The sequence below is a fragment of the Pollicipes pollicipes genome, unplaced genomic scaffold, assembly GCF_011947565.3.
Source record: "Pollicipes pollicipes isolate AB1234 unplaced genomic scaffold, Ppol_2.1 Scaffold_7262;HRSCAF=8765_pilon_pilon_pilon, whole genome shotgun sequence".
Taxonomy (NCBI): domain Eukaryota; kingdom Metazoa; phylum Arthropoda; class Thecostraca; order Pollicipedomorpha; family Pollicipedidae; genus Pollicipes; species Pollicipes pollicipes.
Genome location: NW_023597055.1, coordinates 3960774 through 3983601, shown reverse-complemented (window position 1 = coordinate 3983601; position 22828 = coordinate 3960774). Strand labels below are relative to the sequence as shown.

The window sequence follows — 22828 nt, the reverse complement described above, 5'->3', positions numbered from 1 at the left end:
ATGAACATGAACATGAACATGCATCGTCCAAATGGAGCTGGTGTCAACGAATACGAAGTTGTACCATTTCGCAGATGACTTGACCTGCCGTGGCCTGATTGACCTCTCTTTGACCCTTTTCGAGCAAGCGACTCCACCAGACTCGGCCTCACGAAACGCACCTGAATGTGTTCAATCGATCCTCTGGTTCTACAATGCCTGATCTAGTGCCCGATCTAGTGCCGTAGTCCTATCCGTGATCCAAAAGGAAGTAGCCTGGCATGAACCGATGACGCATGGATAAACCGTGATTTTGATTAGCGATGTTGCCTACGGTGGAGAACGGTCGGATTGGTGTAATGGCCAGGGTTGATTCAGTCTGAGCTGAAATGAATGAATGTCTCACACATATGAACACTGCGTCACATCTGCTTAACAGACAAATATTTCAACGGCCTGCCTTGATCATACTTGGCCTGACCCGAGGCTACCTGACATATCACTGTTCCTCTTGCACCGTCCACCCCTTTGGCCTGATCTGTCCAGAACAGGCTAAACCTTCCGTATCTCTTTCGACTTGACCTGACTTCGTCCGCCGAACTAGACCAGACCTGAATTCGTCCATTCTGCGGACAGCCCGTTTGACCCGGTCTTGATTCTCATCGAATCCAGCTTCCTCTTGCCTAACTTCGCCTGACAAGACTTGTTCTGGTGTTCAGACTGACCAATCTAACCAAGTTTGGCCTAACTCCGCCCCTGGGTCGACAGCTCGTCGAATTGATGCCCTAGAACAGCGCCTAATGGCCGCTGAGCAAGCCAACCGGTCCCTTCTGGATGAGCTCATGCGAATGCAGCAGGACACCAAGGTAGGCCACGACCTTTTATTGCCGCTATGCTGTTTTCGTATTGTTATGCTATCTGCATCGTCCTTCTCTTATCGGTTAAAATATTGGTTATGTCCATGTCTGTATTTGATAAAAATCACACCATCTTGTTGGATACGACTGCTGTGATAGCCAAGTTCTGCCGTCCAAGGGTAAAACCCCACATGTTCATTTCTGGCCATTTTGCGTTTTTTATGTCATCCGATTCGTCTTCTCATCTTGAATTCAGGTATTTAAACCAACGGCTCAAATTTGCACAAACTTTTAGCTCAAAGAATGGGCTAAAAGCTTGTAAAATTTGAGCTGATGGTTTTAATGACCAAATGCAGCATGACTGGACGAATCAGAGGACATCAAACACGCAAAACGGCCAATAGTTAACATATGGGGTTTTATCCATGGGAAGTAGGAAGCCTCTGGAGAGGGGAGAGGGTCGCAGGGACACCTCAGACTGAGATCTCTGGAACGGGGGAGGGGGTCACAAGATCACCTCAAAATGAACAAGTAAAACTATTAATATCACTATGTTGTTATGGTATATATTATATACGTACATATTGTTATATTATTCTATAAGAACAAAGAAAACTATTGGACAACTTTAGTTTTAGACTTCCGTCTCCGCACAGGAAGCCCCGACTGCGACCCGTGGACAGAACGAAAATGGTTACCAGGAGATCGCTGACAGGGGCTCGTTGACAATGAGACCTCAGACTAGGGTCCATGTACATGACCTTAAACTAAACAAAAACGTGGCGGGAGTGATCATCACGCAACCTCAGACTTAGATCCCTGCACAAGGACCTCAGGCCGCCATCACAAAGCATAATTCCACAATCGCACAAAATTTCGAAGTCAGATTCATGGACGAGGACTCCATCAGACTAAGGACCACGTACTTACCCCAGGCTGACACCCCAGACGGAATGGGAGCGCGCTGGGCATGCCAGCGGTGCTGACGGTGTCGGACGGAGTAGTGCCGCCTGTCCCCCCCCCCCCCCCCTCTCCCAATCTCCGCACCAGCGGCGCTGCGACCACGGCAACTCAGCTGAAACTGACTGCCACTACTGCAACCGGCCATGACCCTGCATGTCCCCCCCCCCCCACACCGCCGCAGGTCAACGTCAAGAAGAACGAGCACAGCCTGATGGAGGAGCGCGACACACGCGGCCGGCTCGAGATGGCCATGCGCGCCACCCAGGGCAAGATGGCCGAGCTGGACGACCGCCTGGGCCGCACAGAGGCGGCGCTGAAGGAGAGTCGCAACGCCATCCAGTCGCTGGTGACGCACACCAAGAACGTGGAGCGCGCAGTCATGACGAGCAGCGGCGAGACCATGGAGCGGCGAGACCAGACCATGGCCAGGTGAGACAGCGGCGAGACCATGGAGCGGTGAGACCAGACCATGGCCAGGTGAGACAGCGGCGAGACCAGACCATGGCCAGGTGAGACAGCGGCGAGACCAGACCATGGCCAGGTGAGACAGCGGCGAGACCAGACCATGGCCAGGTGAGACAGCGGCGAGACCATGGAGCGGCGAGACCAGACCATGGCCAGGTGAGACAGCGGCGAGACCAGACCATGGCCAGGTGAGACAGCGGCGAGACCAGACCATGGCCAGGTGAGACAGCGGCGAGACCAGACCATGGCCAGGTGAGACAGCGGCGAGACCATGGAGCGGCGAGACCAGACCATGGCCAGGTGAGACAGCGGCGAGACCATGGAGCGGCGAGACCAGACCATGGCCAGGTGAGACAGCGGCGAGACCATGGAGCGGCGAGACCAGACCATGGCCAGGTGAGACAGCGGCGAGACCATGGAGCGGCGGAGACGGCAGACCATGGCCAGGTGAGACAGCGGCGAGACCATGGAGCGGCGAGACCAGACCATGGCCAGGTGAGACAGCGGCGAGACCATGGAGCGGCGAGACCATGGAGCGGCGAGACCAGACCATGGCCAGGTGAGACAGCGGCGAGACCATGGAGCGGCGAGACCAGACCATGGCCAGGTGAGACAGCGGCGAGACCATGGAGCGGCGAGACCATGGAGCGGCGAGACCAGACCATGGCCAGGTGAGACAGCGGCGAGACCATGGAGCGGCGAGACCAGACCATGGCCAGGTGAGGACAGCGGCGAGACCAGACCATGGCCAGGTGAGACAGCGGCGAGACCATGGAGCGGCGAGACCAGACCATGGCCAGGTGAGACAGCGGCGAGACCATGGAGCGACGAGACCAGACCATGGCCAGGTGAGACAGCGGCGAGGACCATGGAGCGGCGAGACCAGACCATGGCCAGGTGAGACAGCGGCGAGACCATGGAGCGGTGAGACCAGACCATGGCCAGGTGAGACAGCGGCGAGACCAGACCATGGCCAGGTGAGACAGCGGCGAGACCAGACCATGGCCAGGTGAGACAGCGGCGAGACCATGGAGCGGCGAGACCAGACCATGGCCAGGTGAGGGAGGCGAGGGAGGGGCAGACCGTGAGCAGGTGAGGGTGTGGTGAGCGAGGGGAACGGACCATGGCCAGGTGAGGGTGTGATGAGGGAGGGACAGGCCGTGGGGAGGTGAAAACATGATGATGGGGGGACGGACCATGGCCAGGTGAGGGAGGCGAGGGAGGGGCAGACCGTGGGCAGTTGAGGGTGTGGTGAGGGAGGGACAGCCCATGGCCAGGTGAGAAAGTGGTGAGCGAGGGGAACAGACGATGGCCAGGTGAGTTCGTGGCTAGGGAGGGACAGACCGTGCGCAGGTGAAAACGTGGTGATGGAGGGACAGACCATGGTCAGGTGGGTATGGTGAGGGAGAGACAGACCATGACCAGGTGAGACCGGGCCACCGGAGCGGTGTAACCGTGGACAAAAAAAGTAGTTTCCGAAAATGAGCGTGCCGAACTGCAAAAATTACTCAGTCCCCCCCCCCCCACAGAATGTGCCAGCAAACAGGTTCTCCCGGATTTTGTCCACTTTTTTCGAACACAGCGGCTGAAGTCACCCTACTGAATAGGAAACTATGCCACTCAAGGTTAGGATAAATCATGGCCAAGTGATGAGTGGGCCGTCGCCGAGAGAGATTCGGAGCTTGGCTGAGTGAGACCATGACGGGTGATGTACAAACTTTTTTAGGGGGGGGGGGGGGAGGTATACACCATGACTATTTGGTGCTAGGTGGCCTGGGTAGTGGACCATGAAGACGGTACGTGAATTATCAAAGCAATTATCAAAGCGAGCGCCAAGCCGCGGGCAGATGCGCACACTTGACCTGACCTGACCTGAAGCCCCTGTGCGCCACCCTTAGGCTACAGGAGCTGCGCCACGAGGTCTCCGGCCTCAACCAGACCAAGGACTCGATGGATCGACTGACCCACTCGCTGCGGGAGGACGTGCGAGACCTGCACATGAAGGTGCGGTATCACCAGCTCCGGCTGGCGCAGCCCGCGCGTCCCGCAACAGAAGCACCACATGAGTGACCGTCGGGTCCTGCCTGTTTCTTACCGCACACTGAACATGGCTATGCTGGGCATTGCTCCGCCGCTGGTTGTTTTGTAGTGACACCGTGATGACGAATGGTGGACAATTCAGCTATATAATTTCTGTACCTAGCCTCATGGGGTAAAATATTGTTCTGCGGTCGCTCTTGACATGCTAAGGGATGTCGACCATTCAACTCAGATCCTTACTTTAGTCCCCGTGCAATGTCGACACTACGAAGCTCAGTGGCGTCTGTCGGCGGCTGCCGCGCAGCTCAGCTGTGTGTTATCTGATGCCGGCTGTGCGGGTTGTGGTCCCGGCCTGATGACCGTCCGCCGCCGCCGCCGCCGCAGGTGGAGACCCTCCAGGGTGACGTGCAGGCGGTGGACCACACGATGAAGCTGCAGGGACGCCTCATGGAGGAGGGCTCCAGGAAGAACGTGAGTCGCGGCGCGCCGCGCAGGCGGGGACTGAGGCCGCTCCGGCTGGGCATGACACGGCTCCGGCTGGGCGTAACACGACTCCCGCCGGACATGGCACGAGCCCTGCTGGGCATGACACAGCTCCGGCTGGGCATGACACGGCTCCTGCTGGGCATGGCACGGCTCCGGCGGAGCATGACACGGGTCCTAGTGGGCACGACACATCCCTTGCTGGGCATGACACGGGTCCTGCTAGGCATGACACGACTCCTGCTGGGGATGACGCGGGTCCTGCTAGGCATGACACGGGTCCGCTGGGCATGACACGGTTCCGCTGGGCATGACACGGGTCCGCTGGGCATGACACGGCTCCGGCTGGGCGTAATACGGCTCCCGCCGGACATGACACGGCTCCTGCTGGGCATGATACAATTCCTGCAGGGCATGACACGGCTCCCGCTGGACATGACACGGCTTCGGCGGAGCATGACGCGGGTCCGGATGGGCATGACACGGGTCCTGCTGGGCATGACATGGGTCCTGCTAGGCATAACACGGCCCCCGTCGGACATGACGCGAGCCCTGCTGGGCATGACATGGCTCCTGTTGGGTATGACACGGGTCCTGCTGGACATGGCACGGCTCCGGCTGGGCGTAAGACGGCTCCCGCCGGACATGACACGGGCCCTGCTGGACATGGCACGACTCCTGCTGGGTATGACACAATTCCTTCCAGGCTTGACACGGCTCCCGCTGGACATGACACGGCTTCGGCGGAGCATGACGCGGGTCCGGATGGGCATGACACATCTCTTGCTGGGCATGACACAGGTCCCGCTGGGCATAATGCCGTCCAGCTGGGCATAACACGGACCCTGCCGGGTATAACACTCTCCAGAGATTCTTTGGCTGAGCATAACGTTTCGCCGCTTTGACATAATGCAATTCCGAAAGGGCATGTCACTACCGCGGGCGCTGCTGCCACGACCCCAACTGCTCATCAATCGAGGATGGTGTGCGGCGGTAAATGAGCCTCTACTCGGCGCACACAACTGACCAGGCTACCATACTCAGCTAATAACTCCACGCCGCGTCACCAACCCACCACCGCCAGCGCCTGACCGTGCCTCCTTCCCCTGGATGCCGCCAGATGCGGGGCTCCGGCAGCGGCGGCATGAACAACTCGGTCGCCATGGCCCTCGAGGGAAAGTAAGCACGGCGATAGTCTGACGTGGCGTGTGCACTTGCGCATCGCCCATTCGCTGTCCGCTTTCAGTTTCGCAAGGATGAGGCGGCATGTGTTTCTGTGCCGTAATGCAAAATGCAGGCCATTAGGTAAGATGAGGACTGATGAGGCGTGGCAAATGAAGCAAACGCAGCGTTGAAGGCTCATACGTATTTTAATTAGCCTGTTTTGGTAAGTGCTTTTTTATGTGAAATGTTAAAGTTTTCGAAACGTGAGGAGGGGGCGATCTTAAAGCTCCGCAAAAACGCTGTAGTTTCATAGCCGTGGATGCCGTGATCATTATTCGTGCTAAGATCAACAAAATCGATGAACTGCAATAGACATAATGCCTTTCCATAACGTACTCGCCAGATGCACCAATTCAGCTATTCAAATGCATTCACTTGTTCATAAAAATGTCCAGCTGCAATTTATTTTTCATGATGGTCTGAGCGTTTCAACAGGCAAAATACCGCACATATCGCTTGTGAAAATCGGTAATGTTTATTGATCGCCGCTTCAAAGAGCATCGGTCAAGCGAATACGGTGATAGATACGGGCGAAATGTAAGCGCGGCATTACACCGAAGGGCGATAAGAGCCCCGTGTCACCGCCGCTTCACGCTGTGACGTCTGTATCCCGCGTTCCCTTGGTTCCGGCTCCGTTTGTCGACACGATTTTCTATTATTCACACCGGCTCGCTATTGACCTGGCACTGAATGTAGCGTGTGCGCCACATTTGCGATTGTTTCTTCCTCGGCATCGGGCCTCACACCGGTGTTGGCATTCTCGGATTATTTGCGACAAGAGGAGAACCCACTGCGCCAGCGAAGCTTCTTAAATGCATGTTTTGATGTCCGATAGGACAGCCGTTGTTTTGCTATCTCAAGCAAGACGGGAAGTCCGAATTTATCTGACTGCGTCCACAACTCACAGACGCCATTCTTCTCAAACTGAGTTTTGATAACATTTGACAAAGCTGTGATCGGTCTGGCGCCTCGCGCTTCGCCACCAAAACTCTGACTTGTGTTACCTAGCCATGCGAGCTGTTATTGAACAACTCGCCAACAATCCCGTACACCGACCCCAATCTTCAGATTTTCAGAACGATCAAGCGCTGTTTGGCGGTGCATCCTTTTCCCCACAGCGAGCGTCGAAGCGTGACCACATCGTCAGGGGCCTGACGGTGCCGTGTGTGTGTCGTCAGGGTGGTGAAGCTGCAACAGAACGTGATGGATGTCAATTCGCGCCTGGTGCACGACGCCAAGAACCGGGACATGGTGGACCAGCAGCAGAGCGAGAGGTGAGCGGAGGATGAGCCACGAGCCGGCCGCTCTCCCCGACCCAGAGAAACGCCAGCAGCCCGCACAGAGCCTGCTAACAGCGGGGAGAGACGGCACATTCACATGTGGCACACGCTGCCATTCTGCGTTTTGTTTGGTATCTAAGGGATGACAACAGCCATCAACGGCGTGTGATGGGGGTGGTTCTCCTGTTTTTGTTTGTTTGTTTACCGCTCTGACGCTTCAGTCACGTTCGACAGTTTGCAGCAGTTGTTTGACAGCAGTTCACGAGCAGTTACACAAATAATTACGATTTAAATAGCGCATTGGAGTACCCGCACACGTGGCGTCTTGGAATGCCCGCATACGTGCCGTGCCACGGAACTAAGACGATCACGCTGTTGCCGTCATGTCGCTCCCAGTTCACCGCCGTTCAGCGCACGGTGATGACATCTGCATTCGTCCGCCGGCACTCACTACCATTGCGCACCGGTGGGCTGCCTGACCTGACCTGAGCTGACCTGACCTGACCCGACCTGCGGCGCAGGATCAACGACCTGTGGTCCGAGCTGGGCGAGATCAAGCGACGCCGCGAGGACGACCTGCGCGAGTTGGAGCTCAAGACTAAGGAGATGGCGTCACTCTCCGACTCGGAGAAGAAGCGGCTCCAGATGGCCATCAGCAGTGTGCAGAGCGACCTGGAGCGCAAGCTCAAGGAACAGTGAGTCGACGTACTGGACGCTCGGACGAACGCAGCATTCCGGGCTTTGGAGTCTTTGAGGGTCTGCGGGGCAAGAGGCGGGTGGCTTGCGAATGAGGTGTAATAAGCAGGATACTGCTACAGGATGGCACTTGGTGTTGTTACAGTTAGCTGTCTGAACGGAGATTGGGCTGCTTCCCCTGGATAGAGTAAGCTAATTGTGCCTTCAAGTGTGGGTACGAGCGCCATCATGATAATTTGGAAAATCCATCAAAATTATACAGTCAAATACGCATATATTCTGTGCAAAATCCCGGCTATACTGCAGTAAAATCAGTTTCAGACCATATCCGTCGAGGTGTGGTCACCGAAGCCGAGCTGATAAAGCGCAGGATTCCACCGCATGCCACTATCAGTCACAAAATGCCTTCCTCTCCTCACGCAAGCACTCGTAACGCACACATTTTAAAGCCCATTTGGAACGTTTGGAACGTAAAAGGTCACGTCTTTCCGGTGGGAACTCACAGACACGCGCAATCGCAAGTGCAGGTCCAGCCAGCAATTTCGGTCCGATCCCATCCGGGCTATTCCGACCGCTGCCCAGCTTTCCGACTGTGGAACGACCGTGATGAGCTCCGAAAGTGGGAACTTTAAAGTGGGAAACTTTAGTTGGAACTCCCAACCTGTTCCGGCCCGTTTTCTAATAATTCCAAAGCGAGATGTCTGGCGCGTTACCCAAACTGTCCATGGCGATTTCGCGCTAAATTGACTTCCCCAAGCAGATATGACATCTGATCATCGGGGAAGCTCGGAAAAATTCGAAGCTTCCCCAAGCGATGACCGACGGCAGGCTGAACGGGGAAGATTGGAAACCCCAAGCATTTCCCAAGCCCGTTGGGGAAAACTGAGGCTTCCTATGTTTTCCTCAACCTTCCCTGACATTTTCGCAGGAAAACTTGCTGAAACAATTGTGAGCAGTTTCAATGCATCCGCCTGAGGCTATGCCTCCTTTTTTCTATCATGAAGCCATCGCGGTAGCACTGGGTCGGTCCAGCAGTTATTTGCTCCTTTCCATTAGCAAACAGCTGGTGTACGTACATAGCGAGCGTCCACCCGACGTCTTCAGCGCCGCGAACTGAGCACAGAAAACACTTTAAGTCCCTAGTGAGTTCCTTTCACACACAAATTACAACGCGAAGGTTAGCGTGCAGGTTGCTAGTATGATGGTGTCTGTTTGTGACATCGGAGACGGGGTCAACACGCGGGTGCGGACCAGCGACACCCGCCGTGGTTTGGGGTCAGGCAGCGTGTCAGAGTCAATATGGCATTCCTCTAGCGCACACACTTTTCATTTCCACTCGCCACAGTGGCTCGGCTTCGCTTTGTAAAATGGAGGTGCTTTTCCCGTCCAGTCTGCTTTGATGCCCATAAAAAACACCTCCTCTTAAATGAGTGGGCCCTCAATGGAAGGCCCCATATAGTGAATTAAAAACCAATACATATCATAACCTCATATAATTATCTTTTCAAGTTTTTAGTCGGCTTTCATTCATTATCCCCAGGCGGGGAAAACCTGTCTAAACGCACACCATACGCTGGTGATCGTATCAGCTCCCTGACCGCACCGCCGGGGATGCGGTGCAGGCCGTGACCTCGTATGGACCTCGCCTGAACATCAACCAAGCACTGGTGATGGTATTAGCTTCCTGACCACACCACTGGGGGTGCGGTTCGGACCGTGACCTCGTATGAACCCCGTCTGAACATCAACAAAGCACTGGTGATGGTATCAGCTCCCTGACCGCACCGCTGGGGGGAGGGGGGGGGGGGGGGACGGGCGTGCGGTGCAGACCGTGACCTCGTCGGCCCAGTGGCATGCCGCCCTGCGCCGCCGCCATAAGCCGGCCGGACCATCGTTGATGACCCAGTGCCGGCCGGCCGTGTGTTGTGGTAACGGCTGGCAAACTGCCGCACGGCCGGCGGGCAGGGAAAGCCAGAAGTCGCCCATGTGACGTCCAGCGGGCACAAAAAGGAATTGAGCTCGATACTAAAAGCCGTTTGGGCAGGGTAACAGCACGGCGGCGACAACCAAATAACCGCCAGGCAGGAAAAGGCATACAGCTCGTTGTAAAACTGAGCGTGCAGGGAAAGGGCAAAGGGTACGTCGGTGAAGCTGAGAAGGTCATGGTCCGGTCAAAAGTAGCCCAGTTCAGGGGGTCATGGTCCGGTCAAAAGTAGCCCAGTTCAGGGGGTCATGGTCCGGTCAAGGGTAGCCCAGTTCAGGGGGTCAGGGTCCGGACAAGAGTAGCCCAGTTCAGGGGGTCATGGTCCGGACAAGAGTAGCCCAGTTCAGGGGGTCATGGTCCGGTCAAGAGTAGCCCAGTTCAGGGGGTCAGGGTCCGTACAAGGGTAGCCCAGTTCAGGGGGTCATGGTCCGGTCAGGACTAGCCCAGTTCAGGGGGGTCATGGTCCGGTCAAGGGTAGCCCAGTTCAGGGGGTCATGGTCCGGACAAGAGTAGCCCAATTCAGGGGACCAGGGTCCGGACAAGAGTAGCCCAGTTCAGGGGGTCATGGTCCGGTCAAGGGTAGCCCAGTTCAGGGGGTCATGGTCCGGACAAGAGTAGCCCAGTTCAGGGGGTCATGGTCCGGTCAAGGGTAGCCCAGTTCAGGGGACCAGGGCCCGGTCAGGACTATGCAGTTCTATTCCTTGCCGGCCAACCGTCCATACATGGAGCTCGGCACTAAACGTGAGTCGAATGGGGAAAACCATGGTGAATCGACCGTACAGCTAGTACGATACGACCCACTGAAACGTAACGCATAAGGGACGGTAGCTCGGGGCTACGCACCCCAGGGCGACGCAACGCAAACGGTGGTCAGTATATCAGAAGTATTACGGGTATTTGCGGATGAATTAAACATTTCCCAGCCATTTCCCAGCCACTTGCCCACACAGCTGTCTGGATGGTCCTGTCACACGTGCCGCGTGATCAGCTTGGTTGCGCGTGACTGGAAGCTGTCTGTCCGTGCCGAAATGACACGTGTCCTTGATTTTCAGGAACGACGATGGCGGGTAAAGCCTACTGCTGAATTGTTACGCGTGGCGGCTGTCTGTTTCATCGCTGTGCCTATTCCGACTGGCTTTCGCATTGCCGTTGAGCTCATTAGTGAGAACGCGCTTACGCCAAAACAGCCACCGACTGGAGTGTTTCTCGCAAATAACTCGCTGCCCACCACCTCACCAGCCCGGTGGGGCCGAAGCGATGTGCCTACCGCCACAGAAAACAGTGACGGCCGCCTTAGCTCCGATTGAGACGCCACCAGTCCCCTCCTCATCGCTGAATTTTCCTTTCCTAACTGCGCCGGCCGCGTCCGGCAGGCGACAGCCTAGCCCGCGTGGTCTCCCTCTCTACTGTGACCCCGGCTTCACTGTCCACTCCCCGCAGCGGCGGTGTATATGAGAGAGCCCCTCACGGGCCAAGCCAAGCAAGGGCCAGCCTTGCCTGTCCTGAGCGCAGGCCAAGCACGGGATCCCGGTCGCCGACGAATCGCGAGCGGGACCCACTGAGCACCGCCAGGTGCTCCCTGACCTCGATGCCCCCACCACCACCCCACCACCACGCCGCCACCCGCACTCCACCGCACCACACTGCCTCGAGGGAGAACACTCGGCGGCAGATGTGAGCACGGGTCGAGAGCTGTCCTACCCAGGCGTCGGCCGGGGGAGCTTCACCGCCGCTGCTTCCGTGGTCGCGCTGTAGTGACGCGAGCCCAACTCGCCGGGCCACGACACGGCGCTGTAAGGCGCTGTCGTGCGGAACAGCAGACATGCCAGGGGCGGACGGGCGCGCGCCTGCGCAGAAGGCGCCCGGTGGCAATGCTGCCGGCGCGTCGTGTCTCTGCGCGGAACACTGCTCCCTCGCCAGACGCGGGGTTAACTTTGGAATCCTCTAGATGGGTTGGGCGACATGTGAACTCTGCCGCAGCTAACCTGGTCCAGCTCTTTCGAAGCGCACTCACGTCTTTCTCCACTTCTACCAGCACTGATGCATGAGTCCGACATCGTTTATCGGTCGCTGTGTCGGCTGGCTCACCATTCGGGGCGTTGGCCCGGGCCAACCATCTCTGACGGTAGTCTGCTGCCGCCCTCCCTCCAGCACCAGCTCCCCTCCGGTCCGCCAGAGGTCGCGGCAGACAGGCGTGATCCTTCATCCCTCTTTCTCCACAAACTGTATGCGACTAACTCATCACGTGTATGGTGGCCCATCCCGCGTATTCTTCGCGGTCAGTTTGTTTCACTCACTCTACCGTTTCCCGTTCAGCGGGACAGCGTACCCCAGCGCTTACCGCCATGACCGCGTACACACACGGACATGTCATGTCCGCCATGTCATGCCATGTTCGCCATGTCATGCGCCGTCCGCCATGCCCGCGTAGGGCATGGCAGACATAGCATGTAGTGGCAATTGGCATGTAGATGGTAGCACACGTGCCCGCTCTAACCGGCGTGCGGCCGTGTCCGCGCCGCTCGCCAGAGGGGACAAGATGCGCGGCGAGACGGGAGAGCGCGTGAAGCAGTTGGAGACCTCGCTCCAGGAGGAGGTGACGGCGCGCACCACGCGCGAGAAGGCGCTGCGCGACGAGGTGGAGAAGAAGCTGGAGGAGATCAAGGTGTACGGCGACGAGGGGCTCAACGGCATTCGCAAGATGACCGAGGTCAGGACGGCAGGACGAGGCTGCCGGTTGATGTACCAGTCGATCCGATCGTCAAATGATGCACATCACGGGCATGTTTTGTTGTGTTTTCATGTACGTTAAAAGGCACAGCAACCAAAATTCTCACGACCAATGATCGCTATTCATGTATTCATGTCAGGCTTCGTGTTATCAGTCTTAAGTACGGCCGCACGCTCCGATTATATCGGATGGATCTGTCTATAAATTTGTTTAACTTACCGATTGCTCGAGTAAACATCGCTTCGTACTTTCCCACGCAGTTCGATTTGACCCCACCTGACACCACCACATCCTACAGGAGATGATCTGTGGCGTGTGTTAGCCTGTCTGTCTCCACCTGAATCCACAACAAACTGTTGCCATGGTACAAGTAAGACGCGAATGATGATGCTATCCAACCTGTCATGTTCTGACCCGTCCTGACCTGACCTGACCTGTCCTGGCCTGACCTGACCTGACGGTATCGCAGGCGGAGCACGACCAGACCCGGCAGCGGTTCAAGGAGCTGAACGACGGCCTCAATCTGCTGGAGAGCAGCTTCAACGAGGACAAGCTGGAGACGGAGAAGAAGCTGGCCAAGGAGGAGCAGGAGCGGGAGAACCTGGAGAAGGTTAGCTGAAGCTAGCGCGGCACTGCCCTGTACGGATGATTGTTAGGCTGAGATGGGCAGATTGGGGGAAGGGGCTGTTTTCACAGATACCTCTACACCTGGGCTACAGTCCGTTCATCCCACAGCTCCGACCTCAGCGTGCCGTGCGTTTGCGTCTGTCGAGTTCGTCCAGCGCCATGAACTGATCAGATGGGGGATCAGATCAGATAAGTGAGCTGATGTCTGCGCTGCACTGAGCTGAGCTGCGGGAAGCGTGAGGCGACGCCTGCCTCGGTCGTATTCAAACGATGTACCTATCGGACGAATAAGCCCAATGAAAACCCATAATTCATTTCCACCCGGCGTCATCGCCTGACCAGACAGGCCGCTGCGAGCGCGTTGGCACGCGCTGCGCGTGCTCCGCCTATGCTGTTCTTCTGGGCTGCTGACGTCGCCGTCACGGGCCGGCAGGTGATGGATGCCAAGGTGGACGACATCAGCGACCGCCTCCGCATCGGCATGGCTTCCCTGCAGTCGGCGCTGGGCGAGGCCAACAGCAAGGGAGGCCAGCCGGGCCCGCCGCCGGGGCTGCCCATAGAGGAGGTAAGGTGGACACGGTGGCAGAGGTCAGCAGCAAGGGGGGCCAGCCGGGCCCGCCCCCAGGCCTGCCCATAGAGGAGGTAAGTTGGACACGGTGGGCGAGGTCAGCAGCAAGGTAGGCCAGCCGGGCCCGCCGCCAGGCCTGCCCATAGAGGAGGTAAGGTGGACAGTGAGGCGGAGGTCAACAGCAGGGGAGGCCAGCCAGGCCCGCCGCCGGGGCTGCCCATAGAGGAGGTAAGGTGGACGCGGTGGGCGAGGTCAACAGCAGGGGAGGCCAGCCGGGCCCGCCGCCGGGGCTGCCCATAGAGGAGGTAAGGTGGACACGCTGGGCGAGGTCAACAGCAGGGGAGATTAGCCAGAGGCGTCAGGACTGACAACCCACCGGCGTCTGGACTGCCCCAGGGGTAGGTAATGTGGCGGAGATAATCGGGCATAGAGGCCAACAGCAACGGACGCACGTCTCGTTCGGAAAAGCTTACAGTTGCTCATTGTATACATTGAAAATAGATGGCATAACGTCAGGAAAATTATGCAACTTGTGTTTAGGCACGGTATTGCACAATGTTTGAACAGCAGTGCTGAAATACTTCACGGCGGTTGAGGCGTCAAGACTATATAAACCGCGGCCTCCAGCAATAATTAAGATCATCCGAGGATAGCAAGTGTCGCTGGACTCGCTCCCTGCGTGCCAGTGCGCCCACGGCTGCCTGATCGCCCTGCCGCTGCGGTCCGCCCGCTGACAGTGTCCCGTTCCCAGATCGAGCGTCTCCAGAACATGAACAACGAGGGCGTGCGGGAGCAGATGGCCAAGTCGATTGCGGACGTAGACACCAAGATCGCGGAGCTCCGCACGCGCGTCGAACAGCAGGACGAGGTCATCGAGAACAAGCTGAAGCAGGTCAGAGGTCACGGCGCTATCTAGAGGTCACAAGGCTAGAGGTCACAGCACAGAATCAGGTTGTGGATCGCCGTCCAATCAGGTTATCAGGTCACTATCGATCGGAGAAAGCAGCACAAAGACTGCCACGCCAGACCCTCGTGCAACAGGCGAGAGGTCGTATCGATTGTGGTGGCTGCAGACCGAGTTAGCCGCCAGCTCCAGGTAAACACAAATGGATGTTTATGGATAAGGCAGTACTAACAGCCTTATTTCGCGTAGAGCAACCAGGAGAACGGAAAGATAGGTGCACTGATATTCAGGCTGCATGCCCTTATCAAAACGAATATCAGCGTAAATGGATGTCAGAAATGATAAACAACTGATGAAATGATGAACAAAAAATGATAAGATAATAATAGACAACTGATTAAACCCATAACAGGGCAACCTGCAAGCGATTCGAGAGCGCCCAACAACAGAACCCCTCGACACGACGCGAACTAGTCATATGGCATGACGAAATGATTATTGGTTACATATGACATGCATTGAGCGGACCTGAGTATGCGTGCGGCCACAAACACAGTATCATAGCGACCTCCTGCCATCAGAAACACAACGTTACAGCTCTGTCCCATCTGAGGTGGTAACGGTCTGCCATTACAGGCGGAGCGGTCGGACGACAACGAGAGCAACATGATGGGCGACAAGCTGACGCAGAAGATGGACTCGGTGATGTTCGCCCAGGAGAGGATGAAGCGCCAGGTGGACCAGCTGGAGGATACTGTCAAGGTCAGAGCGAGGGGCCGGCTGCGACTGGAAGCGTCTGGCTGGTGCCGCATCTCGGCCAGAGTCTCTGGACGGTGCCAGCGTTGTAATGGTCCCAGGTGTTCGACCGCAGCCTCATGTTGTAGGCGGGAATCGCGAACGGACGCTCTCCGGTAGGTTAAACAAGGCGTCTCGTATCGCATGTCTGTCAAGAGTTGGCAGATATGTCTCAAGTTGCAAGAAGACCACCTCGGTCCAGGGTTGCGTGGAGATAATTGCTGAGTTAAATCCTTCCGGAAGGTGCGTTCGTTGAGGCTCGCATTTTGTGCCAATTTGCTTGTGATGCTGGTCGTTTTAGGCCATATTTTATCTGCTCGTCGTCTGTTAAGTTGGCTTTATGTTATCGTAGCGCTTGCTCGTCAACGGTGTCTGGAATTCGCCCGTGTCTGTTCAGCTGGCGCCTTCTCCTCAAGAGAATCTGGCCTCCGCACGTGTCCGTTACTCCGGGGTGCCCACTTTTGCCAGAGGTGGTCATTTCACATACAAGAGCATGTCGTGGAGGGAGTGCTCCAAGACGTTTTCTTCAGGAGTGACAGTTTCCCAGTATTTCCCTCACAGTCGTTCGCCAAAGGCGTCTGCCCCCCTCAGTGATGCTTCCTCACGAAAGAAGCTTTCTCAGCGCAGGCTGTTTGACAGAAGGTTCCGTACCTCAGGTGCGTCCACTTTTTAGGAGTGATCGTTCCCGCTAGTATCCGTTCCTCAGGTATCGCCGTTCCTCAGGCGTCACCGTTTCTCAGGTGTCACCGTTCCTCAGGTTTCACCGTTCCTGAGGCGTCACAGTTCCCCAGGCGTCACCGTTCCTCAGGTTTCCCCGTTCCTCAGGCGTCACAGTTCCTCGGGCGTCACTGTTTCTCAGGCGTCACAGTTCCTCAGGTTTCACCGTTTTTCAGGCGTCATCGTTCTTCAGGTTTCACCGTTCCTGAGGCGTCACCGTTTCTCAGGCGTCACCGTTCCTCAGGTTTCATCGTTCCTGGGGCGTCACCGTTTCTCAGGCGTCACCGTTCCTCAGGTTTCACCGTTCCTCAGGCGTCACAGTTCCTCAGGCGTCACCGTTCCTCAGGAGCGCTCATTGTCCACTCGTATCCACTCCTCAGGAGTGTCCGCGCGAGATCGCCGAGGTGAAGGAGCAGCTACAGGAGACGGAGTCGCGGCTGAACAAGAAGCTGGAGCAGGAGACGCGCGAGAGGACCGAGGACGTGGAGGACTTGCGGCGCGACCTCGGCCGCCTGATGGGCTCAGAGGACAGCGGCGGGGGTACCAGTCTGGTGAGTCCGATGGTTTAGTTCCCCCCGCGCCCTTCCAACGTCAATATCGACCGCAGTTGGTCGCCGCAACTCTTCATTGCATATAACTCCGTAATCTGGCAATCAGGAATCTTCTTTTGGCTTTACATTTCAGTCACCACCATTCGCAGTGATACAGAATTTTTGTGAGTCTTACTCTGTCGCAAAGCCTCGCTTTAACGCAGGAAAGCCCATCCACAACGCCGCCCAGATTAGTCTGCATGACGTCTGTCAGCATCAATGCGTCTGTATGGGCTCGTTCGTCCAGCTTCAGTGAAACCTGCCGGTGTCCACAGGCTCGCGTGCAGCAAGACGTGGACGACACGCAAACGTCCGTCACCAAGCTCGCCGAGGCCGTGCAGATCATCAAAACCACGCTCGGCGAAAAGGTTAAGGATGAGAAGAGAACGGTAAGTGAAACGCTGACCATCGTCGGCTGCCAGAATGAGGCGATCATTCGTTCTCCACGTTTCTCGTCGGAGGGAATTGTGGTTATCTTAAGCCAAGGTCAATGATTTTTCTTTCGATTCTGTAGTCTACCTTTTCATGGCGAGAACGCGTCATTGTATGTCTAATGTCCTCCCTTAGGAAGAAAAGACACGCTCGTTGGTTGCTTACTGCTAAGGTTCTCCTCCCTCGCTCTGCCTTTCAGCTGCCGTAATGAAACACACGACCAACGCCCGTCAATCCGCTCCTTTGTTGGCTTAGGTGAATAGTTCGATAAAAGCAGGCCACCGTGCTCATGCATGCATAACTGACCCAGCACGCCTTTGAGTAATCTGGCGGGAGGATTCTGACCATTAGACCACCCGTTCCGCCCCCAGCGCGAGCAAGAGACGGAGGTGTTGAAGCGGGATGTGGAGAGACTGGACGCCAAGACGAGGGATCTCAAAGAGCGCATCAAACACCCCAGAGGTAGAGCCACGCTGCATGAACTTGTGTGTACACCTACCAGGACGTGCTGCCGCTCTTCTCCGGTTAAGGATGCTTGATGTGCTGGCGCTGCTTAAGATGGTGTGTCGAACCTCTTCCTGCCGCTTTTTCTGTCGCAAAACCAGAGGGTTCTTTCTCGCTGTGGCTAAATGTTCCCTGCTGTGCAAATGAGTTGGCACAGCCGGTACGGCCAGCCAACGTGTGCCTTCGCCTGGCTAGGATCATAAAGCTCCCGTTGGAAGATGGTACAGCGGTCGGAGAGCAGCGGGTACCGGGGGAGTACCGGGAGTACCAGGAGCACCGGGAGTACCGGGGTATGGGGGAGTACCAGGGACACCGGAGTAGTGCCGGGAGTTACGGGGGAGTACCAGAAGTACCAGGACTACCGGGGGTGCCGGGGGACGGCAGTAACTCACGCCTTCGGCTACAGCTCGGGGATTAGGGGCTTCCACGAAATTCGAGTATCTGCTGCTTTTGTGGTAAACCCAACTTACTGGGGGACCCAAATCCAAATCTAATCTGGTGAATCCAGTCCGTGGTGGGCCCAAACCTCTGGGTTTGGGGGCCCCAATGCGGATATTGCGGCTTACAAAGCAATATTTAGGGCAGAAGGTTGACATGTTCACCTTTTATTTCCTGTTAACCACATGGAGATGGCAGTAAATGGGCTGTCAGAAACAAAGTTGCTCTCCGGCCGCTTACCCCTTCACCCCTTTACCACTTCGCTTTGTACCTTTCCTTGTGCTGTACAGTGCTCACCGGTATTGCCGGTGTGATTTCGCAACTTTACTCGGCGGTGCACGTCTGCTGTGCTGAGCTTTGCTTCGCAACACGGCGTTCCGCCGGGCCACACCCGCTGTTGACCTCCGCCGCCCCGCTCGGCCACTCACCGCGCTTAGCTGGCCCATGCCTGCGCGTCCCCACTCGCTCAGCTAAGCTCGCGCTCTTGAACGCCAGCGTACAAGAAGAAGAAGCAAGGGGACGCGGCGCCGGCGCCTGAGGACGGACCGAACGCCGACGGCGAGGAGGGCGGGGAGGACGGAGAGCACGGGAACGGCGGAGGAGCAGGAGAGGAGGAGGGAGAGGGTGAGGACGGCGAAGAGGGAGGAGGCGCCAGAGCGCCTGAGGAGGATGCAGCTGCAGAGTCGGAGAAGGAAGACGCTGGCGCTCCTGAAGAGCCAGCAGCTGCAGAGTCGGAGAAGGAAGACGCCGGCGCGCCTGACGAGCCATCAGCTGCGGAGCCGGAGAAGGAAGGCGACGTCGAGCCGGAGGGAGCAGATGCTGGAGGCCAGGAGGGAGGCGAAGGCGAAACCCCGGCGGCTGACGGAGGCGGAGACGAGCCCTAGACGGTCCCTCCAGGAGCGCGAGGCCTCCGCACCTGACGAGACGGTACCGTGCCGCCCCGAGCCGCGCGCGGCCGCGGCCCGGCCCAGACGCCGCAGCACACTCACTGCCGCTGCCGCCACCCCCACCGGAGCCGCGCTTGGGGCCGCACGGTGTGTCACTTCGGCACCACCCCTCACCGCCCGCTGACCGGGTCCGGCCGAGGAGCGGACACCTGACCAGACACGCGACGGGACAAAGCTGGGTCACAGGGAGGCACTCTGGTGTACGGTGATGGCATTTGACTACTGAGCGTTGGTGTAACTGTAAATCATATCTGGAGACATTCCAGAATTTACTGTCATTGTTTTCTTCTGACACGATGTGTGCAGTAAGCTTATGGGCCCCTGCGTCTTCGTATGGGCCATAAACCTCTCTTTTGCGTCGTGCTCTGCCTCAACGAGCACGTGCCACGATCACCCCGTGGCTCATAGCTGCAGTGAATCGCTTAGAATCAAACCTGAGGTCGTCCGCCGCAGTCACAATATGACACGGTGACAGGTGCGCCATGCTCCGCAGATTACATCGACGACTACTAAGCTGGACTTGAGGCGAGGAGTGTGTGAAGGCCGGTCGGACCCGCTCCGGACGGAGCAGACGGCTGGCCTCAGTACGGGTCAGAAGGGCGACACGTGCTGCCTCAGATCAGCTGACGGGCCGGAACTCCGGACAGGCTGATTTGACCGATCGTGTGATCAGCTGACCGCCCTGAGTCACAACCAGATCCAGCGACTCGGCCTGGCCAGCTGTTCAGTCAGCTGATCGACTCGAGTCACAGTCAGCCTCAGAGATCTGAGCCAGCTCACCGTCTGCCCGGCTGACTGTTCAGCACCGCGGCTGGACCGGGTAACTCTTCAGCCCCGTGTCTGAGCCAGCCAGCTGTTCTGACACGTCTCCGATCAGCTGATCCCACGGAGCCGGCAGCGATGAGTCCGCCACGCCGCGACTCCTCCTTTCGGCTCACCAAGCCTCGCGCCCGCAACGCCGCTGCCGCCGACGGCACCGCCCAGCCGCTGAGTTAGCACCTCCACACAGCCGAGCCTGTCCGGGTGTCACAGCGTCACTAGCTGACGTCGCCCTTACCCGCCGTGCTCAGCATCTCTCGCACCACGCCTCCTCCCTCTCACCCCTACCCCGCCCCGCCCTGTCCGAGTCCTGGAGTGCCCCGAAACGCACTCCACGACAATCCCGGCTTCTAGATCGCCTGGATCCCCGGGATGCACGTGCGCTGCTTCCCTGCCCGCTGGTCGGGACGCGCACCATCTCTCCGAGTGTGTGTGTGTGTGCGTGCGTGCGTGCGTGCGTGCGTGCGTGCGTGCGTGCGTGCGTGCGTGCGTGGGTGAGTGGGAGCTCCCTGCCCCGTAGCGCCTGTCCGCCTGCCACGCGCCGGTCGCGCGCCTCGAAACAGCCTGTGATAGCGGCAGGGGGTGAGGGCCCGCCTCCCCGCCTCCCTGGGAGCCCGCCGGTTCCAGGCTCGCGCCTCTCGCTCCAGCCCAGGCTCCGCGAGAGTCGAGGCTCCGTGGGCTCCCTGGGAGGCTCGCCTGCGGCTGCCTTGTGCCGGGCTCCTGCCTGGTAGGGCCACTGGCACGGGCCGGGCCGGCCTGGCCCACGGTCGATTCGGCTCGTGGCTCTCAGAGTTGTTGGCACGGGTGTTGTGCAATATGCTATCATCGATGAGCAACCATAGTACACCTGTTCCGGAAGCCACGATGCTCCAACCAGAGAAAACCCAGGTGCGTAATTTTTTTGAGGCGAGCCGAAAACTTTAAGGATCACGTTGGCCACTGTCCATTTGGCACGTACTGTTGAAATATTGCACACCATTTCTGTTCGATACGCCATTCCGAATGTACCTGTTATTCATGTATTTTTGCTACAGGAGCTGTTGAGGAGTGCTTAAAGATAGCCAAAAGAAAAAAAGCCCGCGGTACCAGTGTCAATGCGTGTGATGAATTTGTCCGCTGTAATATTGGCGCATTCGTGTCCATTCCGTTCTGCGATCGGAAAGTAGTGAAGGGATGCATTCTTTTCTCAATATTGTCTTCAGCTACGGCGCAAGGCTGTTGGATTTGCGGTGTTTGGTGAGTTTCTGATTTTGTTCCTGCTTGTGGTCCAGGCAAACTGAAATCCCCACCACCGGTCTAGTGATGTTTTGACACGGTTGCTTATCGATCATTCGTTGTCGATTAGATGACACGATGTTTTGTCGCATTATGCGGTTATTTATTGCCGTTTGCCGTGTTGTGAGGACAAAGATGAACAAAAGGAAGGAGGTGCAACAAAGAAACAGCAGTGACCACAAACCAAGCCGCACAATGAGTGTGCGTCCGACGTCGGAGGAAACGGCTGGTGGTGCAGCGCGTGCCAAACGAAAAAAGTAGCTTCGACTACGCACGCTGGACAATAATTGGCCGCTTGTGCCGGTGAGTGTCGTTGAGGCAATCACGGCAGACACGACACGGCAATCACGGCAATCACGGCTGAAGGCTGAAGCATTCTCATAAGCAATAAAGCTTATTCGTCCATAATATTGGTGCGTATGAATCGCACGACATACATCACCAACTAAAAGACAAGTTTGTTATGAGAACGATGCATACCTGGACAACCAAACGTCTGAACGCCGTTTAAGTATTGTTTTGCTCGAACCAGCGGGACGATGATCATGACCATGATCATGATCGTGGTCATGATCATGATCATCATGATCATATCGCATGGCATATTTTGGCAAATACTAAGGGTAAATGAAATCAGACCACTGAGAGTAAATGGAATCCGACGATTCCGAAATGCATAGAAAAGGGTCTTATCGTTGCTCTTCATAGTCTTACGAAACTTATGCTCGGAGAAGTTCACTTATTGCATGCGCGCGCTAATGCAGGGACGGTATTCCTTGCATCTTGGCCAGCAAGGGGCTAACATTGTATGAATATTGCCAGCCCAGTTAATTTCGGTCAGCTCTATCGACTAATTCAATTCACTCAATATTATGCTGATGGTCCAGGCGTTTGCAAATACGCACACTTCAAAGCTGGATAACTACGGTTAGTCTAGTTGAACGCGCCCATGATTAATAACTTTTCGTCTGGGTAACAGTTAGTCGGGTTTTATGACCTTATGGTTTCTATGGTTCTGTCTGGTTTTAGATTTCATTGACCTATATTGGGAATTGATTGCTAGGAGGCTGCCTTGACCGCTTCCCGGCAAATTGCTGGCGTCCACACAGTGCGGATATGTAAGATGCCTGTCATTTGTAGACGGCACATTCGTCTAGGCTGCGCAATATCTTTAAAGCATGCATCTGCTCTGGTTGCCGGGACCTGGCGTTTTTCCTTCGAGCGAGTGGACTTATCAGAAGCGTTTCCCAAACTGCTTCCAGAATGAACCAAATTCAGGCTTCAAACACAGATTTTTAACTTCGGCGTGTTCCTAGCACCCGGGACGCTGTGGCTTCCGCTACGCCATCGGCCTGATCCCATAAACTAACACGCCACCCACGCAAAAGTACTCGCCGACCAGCCTCGATCGGTGCTAAGGCAAAAACATTACAAAATTATTGCACAGGCCTATTTATTACACTACGCATGGATCGAGGCTGTATGGGCGTGACCGAAGCGCAACAAGGGG

General features: G+C 56.8%; 1 protein-coding gene across 1 annotated transcript; it reads left to right on the top strand.

The window, feature by feature from the left end:
* The first annotated feature begins 779 nt into the window (after window positions 1-779).
* LOC119114114 (putative leucine-rich repeat-containing protein DDB_G0290503) lies at window positions 780-19737 on the top strand. The gene is made up of 17 exons (XM_037238329.1): window positions 780-845; window positions 1981-2228; window positions 4163-4268; window positions 4689-4775; window positions 5908-5966; window positions 7190-7285; window positions 7813-7986; window positions 11024-11038; window positions 12501-12681; window positions 13172-13312; window positions 13763-13894; window positions 14649-14789; window positions 15438-15563; window positions 16694-16864; window positions 17179-17292; window positions 17707-17797; window positions 19718-19737. Exons 1-17 carry the CDS (start codon window positions 780-782, stop codon window positions 19735-19737), a joined length of 1968 nt encoding a protein of 655 aa, XP_037094224.1.
* Window positions 19738-22828: the final 3091 nt, after the last annotated feature.